The sequence below is a fragment of the Pristis pectinata genome, chromosome 4 (genome assembly GCF_009764475.1).
Source record: "Pristis pectinata isolate sPriPec2 chromosome 4, sPriPec2.1.pri, whole genome shotgun sequence".
Classification (NCBI taxonomy): Eukaryota; Metazoa; Chordata; class Chondrichthyes; order Rhinopristiformes; family Pristidae; genus Pristis; species Pristis pectinata.
The window spans coordinates 59,897,275-59,908,069 of NC_067408.1; the positions used below are offsets into that span (position 1 = coordinate 59,897,275).

At 43.7% G+C, this 10,795-nt stretch overlaps 1 protein-coding gene across 1 annotated transcript in view; it reads right to left on the reverse strand.

Annotated features, from left to right (window-relative positions):
- LOC127569589 (lysosome membrane protein 2-like) overlaps nucleotides 1–9,645 on the reverse strand; it is a 61,615-nt gene extending 51,970 nt beyond the window's left edge. Inside the window, exons 1-3 of the mRNA XM_052014363.1 lie at nucleotides 9,360–9,645; nucleotides 4,121–4,278; nucleotides 2,193–2,337 (exon numbers count right to left, since the gene is read on the reverse strand). Coding sequence (XP_051870323.1) covers nucleotides 2,193–2,337; nucleotides 4,121–4,278; nucleotides 9,360–9,482 — 426 coding nt within the window. The 5' untranslated portion in view covers nucleotides 9,483–9,645. The remainder of the gene's footprint in view (nucleotides 1–2,192; nucleotides 2,338–4,120; nucleotides 4,279–9,359) is intronic.
- Nucleotides 9,646–10,795: the final 1,150 nt, after the last annotated feature.

A 10,795-nucleotide genomic window follows, 5' to 3' on the forward strand; every position in this document is an offset into this window, starting at 1 on the left:
GGGGGAGAGAAGGCACGCAGAAATGCCCCGCTCCCACCCCGCAGAAGATGCCTGCAGCCCCACAGCAGCTAACAAATCCTTCCCATTCATCCTGCTGGTCTCCCAAACACTCGTTCACATGTACAGGGTGTCTATGTGTCAGGAGAGGACCTGTAGATCCCTTTAAGGCAAAAATAAACAACAACAAAGTTGTTCAGTGATGAATTTAAAACGAGTATTAGACTAAGGGAGAATCTATTTGATGATCTCTTGTGTGGACCTGATTGAAGGCCCTGAGGGTTGGAGATTTCAGCAGAAGACTGAAGCATTGATAAAGAAAGGGAAAATACAACACAAGATAGAAAGTTACAAACAGACTCAGTGCTTCTATGGGTATTCCAAAAATAAAAAGGGTTGCTGAAGTTAAAGTGGGTTCCTTACAGACTGAGATAGAGAAAATTATAATGGTTAAGGAAATGGCGGGGAAGTTACCAAATATTTTGTGTCTGAAGAAGACACAGAAAACCTCCCAGAAACACTGGACTATAGGTCTAGAGCAAGCGAAGCTTGGAGAAATCAGCACTAGTAAAAGAATTGGTATTGGAGAAATGAATGGGATTGAAAGCTGATACATCCCCCAGGACCTGGTCACCTGCATCCTAGGAGTTTGAAGCAGGTGGCTGTGGAGACAACGGCTGTCATATTCCAAAATTCCACAGATTTTAGGATAGTTTCCCCAGATTGGAAAGGAGAAAATTTATGTAAGTTGGGAGAGAGAAAAAACAGGGGAATATAAAGCAGTTAGCCTGGCATCAGTGGTAGGGAAAATGCTGGAACATCTTATTAGAATCCCTTATACCAGAAAATAATAGATTTGGGCAGTCCACATAAATTTATGAAAGGGAAATCATGTTTGACAGGGCTGTTAGAGTTTTTGAGGTTGTAACTAGGTGAATAGGTACATTGAATCAGTTGATGCTGTGTATTTGGGCTTCAATCAGGTCCACACAAGAGATCATCAGTTAGAATCAGAACACAGTTTTGTGGGTAATTTACAGGTGTGGATTGAGGATTTGTTATTGTTATTGGAAAGAAAACAGAGAGTAGGAATAAATGGGTCATCCTGGGATGTGATGGTGCAGTGGTCCAGAATGAAAGTACCATCCAGAATAAATGTGTGAGTTCTGATCCAACAACGAAGCCACAGAAGAGGAATCTGTGGTGGAAATCAGAGTCCTGTTAATTCAACCCAAATTGGACATGGTCGCTGCAGCCACTTGTTACTCAGGTGGTGCATGTGGAGACTATGGCAACTCTGGGGTAACTGTGCACCAACCATCAACTCTGGACATATCGATGCTGCTGACCAACCATACCAAAGACAGAGGAATGGGAACTGGGTTATAGTCATACAGCACAGAAACAGGCCCTTTGGTCCAACTCGTCCATGCTGACCCTGGTGCCTACCTAAGCCAGTCCCATTTGTCTGCATTTGGCCCATAAACCACTAGTCCTTGCCTATCCTTCTACATGTCCAAGTGGCTTTTGAAAGTCATAATTGTATCTGCCTCTACCACTTCCTCTGGCAGCTTATTCCATACACCCACCACCCTCTGTGTGGAAAAAGTTGCCGCTCAACTACCTTTTAAGAATTTCCCCTCTCACCTATTGAACGGTCCTGTTGTACGATTAGATGAACTACCTCGTTATGGCCTTGCACCTGCACTGCACTTTCTCTGTAACTTCTCTGTGACTCTATATTCTGCATTCTGTTATTGCTTTTCCCTTTGTACTACCTCGAGGTACTGATGTGATGAAATGATCTGTATGGATGATAGGCAACACAAAGTTTTTCACTGTACCTCAGTACATCCGACAATAATAAACCAATTATCAATTACTTATGCCCTTGAGATTCCCCTACCCTGAGAAAAGACTGTGAGCATCCACCTTATCTATCCCTCATGGTCTTCTCTTGCTGATGATCAACGTGGAAGGTTTCTACGCTGAGAAGAGCTGTTAGAGTCTGAAACAATGGCAAAACGAACCATGCCTAGAGGACAACAGCAATCATCAGAGACACCGCCTACCACCATCAGTTGACTGGAGCAATCCTTTACAACAGTCACTCTTTAATCCCATTTTTACACTTCACCCTTGAGAAGGTTGCGTGCTGTCTCACATTTATTGTATAAAGAAATGGCATTACTTACGACAAAGGGAATGTTGACTGTTGTAACGAGATCGACTGTGGGGTCACCTACTGACATGTCTGGCTGGAATACAAAGCTTTTCTGAGTAGTAGCAGATATTGTGGCGTTGTCAAATAGTAGCACGTTAGACCTGTGTCTGAGCTCCCTGTTTAAAAGGAGATTGATTGGGAGTTGTTAATAGGCACCAAGTGCTGGAAAATTTGCAATGAAGAGGAATCATAGCACATATACAAAACAGAAGAAGGCCATTTGATCCATCACTTTTATGCTATTTGTCCTTTCCACACTGGGACCTGTAGGTCACAGCTCTTCAAGTTCACGTCTAAGTACTGTTTAAAGGTGATGTGGAATTCTGCCTCTATACCCCCAAGCACCATCTGGATCTGGGTTAAGGAAAACTCGTCATCCCTCTCTGATCCTTCATCCAAAGGGATAATCTATGTGTGGAGCCAGGGGATATGGACAAAGCCCTGGATGAATACCTCTCATCTGTATTCACCAAGGAGAAGGATGAGGGGAATAGTGAGTTCAGGGAGGGATACAGTGATTGTCATGTAAGTATTGGGAAGGTTGAGATATTAGATGTCCTTTAACACACAAGGGTGGATAAATGCCCAGATGAGAGCTGTCCCAGAATGTTTTTCCCAGGATAGGGGAATCTAAAACTAGAGGGCATAGATTTAAGATGAGAGGGGAAATATTTAAAAGGGACCCGAGAGGCAACTTTTTCACCAGAGGGTGATGGGTATATAGAATGAGCTGCCAGAGGAGACTGTAGAGGTGGGTACAATTATGACATTTAAAAGACATTTGGGAAGATACATGGATAGAAATGGGTATGGTAGGCCACTAGGAATGTTGTTGAACAGACAGACCTAGGAGTCCAAGTCTCTGAAAGTGACAACACAGGTGGATAGGGTGATGACAAAGGCATATGGCATTTTTGCCATCATAGGTTGGGGCATAGAATATAAAAGTAGGGATGTCTTTTTGCAACTTTACAAAACATTAGTTTGGCCACACTGGTTGCCACACTATAGGAAGTGTATGGCTGCACTGGAGAGAATGCAAAGGAGGTCAACCAGGATGTTGCTGGATTGGAGAACTTTAGTTATGGAGGGAGATTAGATAGGCTGGATTTTTTCCCACTGGAGCAAAGGCGGCTGAGGGGGTGATCTGATAGAAGTATACAAGAATATGAGAGGCACAGTTAGGATAGATAGTCAGAATCCTTTTCCCGAGGTAGGGGTATCAAAAACAAAAGGGCATAGGTTTAAGGTGAGAGGAAGAAGCTTCAAAGGGGATCTGAGGAGAATGCTTTTTATACAGAGAGGGGTTGATATCTGGAATGCACTGCCAGAGGAGGTGGTGGAATCAGATACAACTCCTGTGTATATGAGACAGTTGACAGATACTTAGATAGGCACGGCAATAAAGGATACAGTCCTAATACGGGTAAATGGGATTAGTGTAGATGGGCAAAAAGGTCAGCATGGACATGGTGAGCTGAAGGGCCTGTTTCTGTGCTGTTTCTGTTTTTATATCACATTGGCTCAGATTTTCTTATCCAATTCATATAAGTCTGGCCTATTGGGCAAGTCCCACCACCTTGCTACCAACAATTCATTACACAGACCAGGAAGCTGAATGTGCTGGCTACTGCTACCATTAAGCCATCTCAACTCATCCTATCACAGACATTCCCCTTGTTTTACACATTTCTCCCCACCTTCCCTCCTCCTGAAAATTAATTTGCTTCTCTCTCTTGCCCACTTCTGATGAAGGGTGACAGGCCCTAAGCATCGACTGTTTCTCTCTCCACAGATGCTGTCTGACCTGCTGAGTTCTATCAGCATTTTCTGTTTTCATTTCAGATTTTTAGCATCTGCAGTTTTATTGATTTTCATCAGCAATGACTGCGGTCTTACATGTATGTGTAGGGTCCAACTTCCCTCACGATGGCTTGGTTGCCCTTAAGTATTTCCTCTGGGTTTTCGATATGGAAGAAGAAGACCTGCATATAGATGGGCACAGGAGGGTCCTTCCAGTTCTTATATACCTCACTGTTCATCTTCAGCTTTGTATGCTGCAGGGACAGGATTAGAAACACAGAACATAACAGCACAGGAACAGACCCTTTGGCCCATCATGTCTGTGCCAAACATGATGCCTAATTAAATTAATCCCTTCTGCCTGCATGTGATCCATATCCCTCCATTCCCTGCACATTCATGTGCCTAACTAAAAGCCTCTTAAACACCATTATCATATTTGCTTCCACCACCACCCCTGGCAGCCTGTTCCAGGCACCCACCACTCTGTGTAAAAAAAAAACGTGTCCTGCACATCTCCTTTAAATGTTCCCCCTCTCACCTTAAATGAATGTCCTCTAGTATTTGACTTTCTACCCTGGAAAATCATTCCGACTGTCTACTCTATCTATGCCTCTCATAATTTTATAAACCTCTATCAGGTCTCCCCTCAGCCTCCGACACTTGAGAGAAAACAACCCAAGTCTGTCCAACCTCTCCTTATAGTTCATACCCTCCACAGAGTTGTCTCTTACACCTAGTGTTCTACAGCACAGATGAAATTTCAGCCCACTAAGTCTGCACCAACCATCAACCACCTATTTGCACTGAGCCTACCCTAATCCCACTTTATTCACCCCACAGTCCCATCAACTGCTCCCAACTCTACCACTCACTCACACACCAGGGGCCATCCACAGAAACATCACTAAACTGAATAACTGTGACCATCAATTGAGGCTTTTAATGCAAGATTCTACCCACTCATCTGATTGAAGCCTGAAATTTCATGACAGTAAGTGGAGTTTTGGCGAGGGGATAGGCCCTTGGCAACACAGTGGTGCACCTAACAAAGCTGCTACCTCACTGTATGTTCAGTCCTGACCTCTGGTGCTGTTTGTGCAGAGTTCAAGTCAAGTCAAGGATCTTATTGCTGTGTGCACAAGTATGGTGAGGTACAGGTACAATGAAAAACTTGCTTGCAGCAGCATCACAGGCACATAGGTACATACAACACACAGGATATAAATTATACATGAATTATAGAAGACAGTGAAAAGAGAGAAAGAAAGCTGTGCAAAAATAAGACCTTAGTGCAAAAAATAGACAAAATCAGAGACAAGTGGATGGAAGTACAAGGGGTAGTCTGTAGTGTTACGTTGCTGAGGAAGGGTTACTGTTGTGCAGTTCTTCCTGTGACTGTGTTGGTTTCCTCCGGGTGCTCTGGTTTCTTCCCACATCCCAAAGGTGTGCTGGTTGGTCGGTAAATTGGCTGCTGTAAATTGCCTCTTGTGTGTAGACATGTGGTAGAATCGGGGAGGAGTTGATAGCAAAGTGGGGAGAATACAAAAATGGGATTAGTGTAGATGGGTGATTGATGGTTGGTGTGGACTTGGTGGAGTGAAAGGCCTCTTTCCGTGCTGTATCTCTCTATGACTCTATAACTCTTTGAACTAAAGGGACAGGATGCTTAAAGCAACAAACATCCCCACAACCAAGTCAATCTCTTCCCACCCTCCAAAGGCATCTAGAGTTGGAAGGCCATATAAATCTTGTACAGCTGCTGATATTGGATTGACACTTGCTATGCATACATCTGAGTTTCCTGACAATATCAATGAATAGGAATGTTGGACCTGGCCTATAACAGGCAGCTGATGGGATCAACCTTGCTGATTTTATGCCCCAGGTTAAAGATACCCATACTGAATTTATTACCTTTCCCCAACTATTTTTACAGCCTCTGCTCAGAATATCAAATGTATTGAGCTTAAAAAGGATTAGTAATTTTATCTATCTGTGATAATGCATTTGAAAACATCTATCATCAAAGATCCCCACCATCTGGGCCATCCCATCTTCTTACAGCTACCATGGGGCAGGAGGTATAGAAGCCTCAAGTTGCACCTGTGTATACGACAATAAATTCAACTTTGACTTTGAAAAATCTAGGGCTGCTTTCTTTTATTTATACGTGGAACATGTTGGGAACTATATAGTGAGGTTACTCCCAGAGTTCTATTTGAAAGGCACTTTGGGATTTTGACTAGTTTCGGGAGTTTCAGGGTGATAATGTCAGTGTTGGAATTACTATGCAAATTAAAACTGCATAACCACACCTTTGATCATTGGAGTTCAGATTTTTGTAATAACAGCTACTGCTGAATTCAGATTACATCTTGTAACATAATAAGAATAGACTGTTGAACAAATTGTAATATTTACAGGGGAGATATGAAAAAAAGAATCTTTGACTGATGTACCAAACTTTAAATTCACTTCCAGCTGGAGTGTGAAATACTTCCAAAGCTAATTAAAAAAAAACTTGTTCTTTATTCACTAGCTTCAAGTTATTGCAAATCTTTTGTTTCAGTAACTTTTCCACTGAGGTCTTTTGAACTTTACATTTACTATCTTTGCTTTACATAATATATTGATTATTAACAAAACCTATTGAGCTTACTCAGTGCAAGGAACCCATAGCAAATTTTCAGAGGAATAAGCGAGAATACTTTCCCATTCAGAACATCGCAAGAGAGTGAGCTGAGAGGAGTCCAGATCTGCGCCAATACCAAAGTGTCAGGTGCTGCTTCTTGGCTCCTAATGAGTACTTCCTGCCTGTTATATTGGTGGTGCTCAAGAACTGGGTGATCCATGGGGGTTGGGACTCCTCCAGAGGTGCTGTACATCAGCAGAGGAGAGGTGAAGAGAGCTCCTGTTCCCCTGTGGGCAGAAAGCCATCTGTCTATACCTCCACCAGTGGTGGGGAAAGGTTAGTGTAGGAGCTGAGGTTACTGAGGGTGGTGCTGTTAGTACGGGAGCTGAGGTTACTGAGGGTGGTGCTGTTAGTACGGGAGCTGAGGTTACTGAGGGTGGTGCTGTTAGTATGGGAACTGAGGTTACTGAGGTTGCTGTTAGATCAGGTTAGTATGTTTACGTTACTAGACTAGTAGCTTGAATTCTGGACTGCTGATCTAGGGACGTCAGTCAAGGTCCCACATGGAAGACTGGTCCGAAAGGTTAGAGCTCATGGGATCCAAGACAGTTTGGCAAATTTGATCCTGAGTTGGCTTGATAATTGGAGGCAGAGTGTGATGGTGGAGGTTGGAGACTGGCTAGACTAGGTTTGTTTTCCTTGGAGCAGATGAGACTAAAGGGGGTGGAGGCTGCTGTAGGTGTACAAAATTATAAGGAGCATAGATAGGAAGGATAATGAGAAACTTCTCCCCAGAACACACATCTGAAACCAGAGGGTGAGAGGGGATCTGAGGAAGATTTTTTTTCACCCAGAGGGTGGTTGCAATCTGAAACGCACTGCCTGAAAGGGTGGTGGATGCAGAGACTCTCACAATATTTAAGTATCTGGATGAGCACTAGAACCACCACAGAAGTCAATGGACCTAGTATTGGTAAATGGGATTAGTATGGATGGGTACGATGGTCAGCATGGATTGGGTGGGCTGAAGGGCTGTGTCTATGCTGGATGACTCCATGACATGAGTTCAAATCCCACCATTGCAGCTGAGGAATTTAAATACAAGGGATTTAAAGACTGTGTAGAATTTTGGTTCCCCTGTTATAGGAAAGACATCATGACACTGGAAAGACTACTAAGAGAATATTGCCACAACTCGAGGGACTGAGTTATAGGGAGAAGTTGGCAGGCTAGGACTTTATTCCTTGGAGTGTAGGAGATTGAGGGGTGACTTTATAGCGATGTATAAAATCATGAGGGGCATAGATAGGGTGAATGCACAGTCTTTTTCCCAGGGAAAGGGAATCAAAAACTAGAGGGCATAGGTTTAAGGTGAGAGGCGAAAGATTTAAAAGGACCTGAGCGGCAACTTCTTCATGCAGTGAGTGGTGGGTATATGAAACAAGCTGCCAGAGGATGTGGTATAGGTGGGTACAATAACAACATTTAAAACACATTTGGACAGGAACATGGATAGGAAAGGTTGAGAGGAATATGGGTCAAATGCGGGGAAATGGGACTAACTTAGAAGGTCATCTTGGTTGGCATGGATGAGTTGGGCCGAAGGTCCCATTTCCGTGCTGTATGACTCTAGGACTTTACATAAATATACCTTGGATTTAAAGAAAGGAAGGCTCAGTCTCAGCAACAGTAACCATGAAGCTACCAGTGCACCTGAAACCAATCTGATTCACCAATGTCCTTCAGAGAAGGAAAGGTGCTGCCTTAACTCGTCTGATCTGCATGTGACTCCAGACCCATCGTTGTTGACCGTACACTGCCCCTTACTCTGGGAGCATTTAGGAATGAAAATACCAGCATTCCTAGTGGAGGCGAATTAAAAAAATTGCTATCGAGGTAAGAATCTCATCTCTGCTTACACCTCAACCTTCTTCCTCATGAAACACAATTCTCCTCTTCCTCCCTCTCTACTCTCCATTCCCCTCACCCCTTCCCCTACCCCTCTCCTCTCTCCTTTATTCCCATCTCTCTCCTTTATTCCCATCAACCCTGTCCTCACCCCTTCCCCTTTTCTCCTTCTCCTTTCCCATTCCCTTCTTCTCCCTCTCCTCTTCTCTTCCCTTCCCCCTCCTTTCTCTTTACCCCTCCTCCTTGCCCCTTCCCCTGTTTTATCTTCACCCATGGCTCTCCTGTAACCCATTGCACTTCCTTTACCTCCCTCTGTTCCACATTCCAAACAGAACTATTGCAGCTCCCACCGTCCCACACCCACCACACACTGCATACAAAGTATTCAGCAGCATCTGCCTTACTCAACCACACACAGCAGCCATGTTCTTGGCTTAACACATCAGACAGTTATCCGTCCCTTCTTTCTTGCAGGAGGCAGCTGGGCTAAACACAAGGCACCAGGCAGATTCAAGGGAAGCCAGGTCACCGTCACAAAGACAGAAGGTTCTATTATGAGCAGAGGGAGCCACAGCTATGTTCATGGGCAAACCTGTAGGATGCTTTCACCAACCACACAGCTCCCTGACTGATCTTGCAGAAGACATCTCTGCTAAACCCACATTGACCAGCAGCATAACACTGAACCAACACACGTTAAATATATTCTCAATTTTACGTCGCTTTATGTAAATTAGGTTTACTTAACTACTGTAAGAAGTCTTAACCATAAGCTATTCTGCTGTTTCTTACCTCTTTGATCTGGTCTTCCACTATATTCTTAAAAACATCTTTAACAGTCAACACCACAAATGTAATGAAGCAGCCCAAAGCAAACACGCCAATCACAGCAACTTTGTTTCGTAAGCCAGTCATAATTTCCACAAATAATAAAAAAAATCAATGAAATGGGGACAACAAGATACTTCAGCTGACTAACTAATCGGGTACATGAAGCTCATTCACTTTCTATGGGAATAGACCACGAGGTAGAGGAACACTCTGCGCACTGCAACTTTTGGGATCTACTCAAAACAAAGTCAAGCTGGCTGCCTAAATGCTACTGGCTGATCAAGGTCCAGTCACAGGCAAATAATACCAAAGGTTAATGTGCACAGACACACAAAAAAGTTCAAACCTCCAATGATTTAACCACATATAAACCATGAGGATTTACCAGCTTTTGGGTGTATGAACCTAGAAATTAAGAGCAGGACTGAGCCATTCAGCCCTTCCAGCCTGCCCTGTCCCCATCCTTACCTTCTCCCCACACCCCTTGATCCTTAAGCCTTGAGTAATATAACTAATTCCTTGGCCTCAATTGCTTTCTGTGGTGGAGAATTCCAGAGATTTACCCACCTCTGGTGAAGAAATTTCTCCTCATCTCAGTCTCAAATGACTTACCCCGTTTCCTTAGGCTGTGGCCTCTGTTTCTGGACTTTCCTGCCAATGGAAAATCATTCCTGCATCTAATCTGTTCAGTCCTGTCAGGATTTTATAAATTCCAATGAGATCCACTCTCATTCTTAGAGTCGTAGATTTATACAACATGGAAACAGGCCCTTTGGCCCAATTCATCCATGCTGATCAAGATACCTAAGTTCCATTTGCCTGCATTCGGCCGATATCCCTCTAAACCTTTTCTATCCGTGTACCTGTCCAAATGTCTTTTAAACATTGTAATTGTACCTGCCCCTAGCACTTCCTCTGCCAGTTCGTTCCATACTCATCACACTCAATGTGAAAAAGTTGCCCCTCAGGCCCCTACTAAATCTTTCACATCTCATCTTAAACCTATGTCCTCTAGTTTTAAATTCCCCTTCCCTGGGGCAAAGACTGTGACCATCCACCTTATCTACTCCCCTCATGACTTTAAAAGGCCTCAGCCTCCTATGCTTCAGGGAAAAAAGTCCCAGCCTATCGGGCATCTCCTTATAACTCAAGCCCTCCAGTCCTAGGAACATCCTTGTGAATCTTTTCTGCACCCTTTCCAGTTTAATAACATCCTCCTTACAGTTGGACAACCAGAACTGCACACAATACTCCAAGTGTGGTCTCACCAATGACTTGTACAGTTGTAACATGATGTCCCATCTCCCATACTCTTCTCGCAAATATTAGCTCAATTATCCCAATCTCTCCTCACATGCCAGTTCTGCCATTCCAGAAATGGGTCCAGTGAACCATTG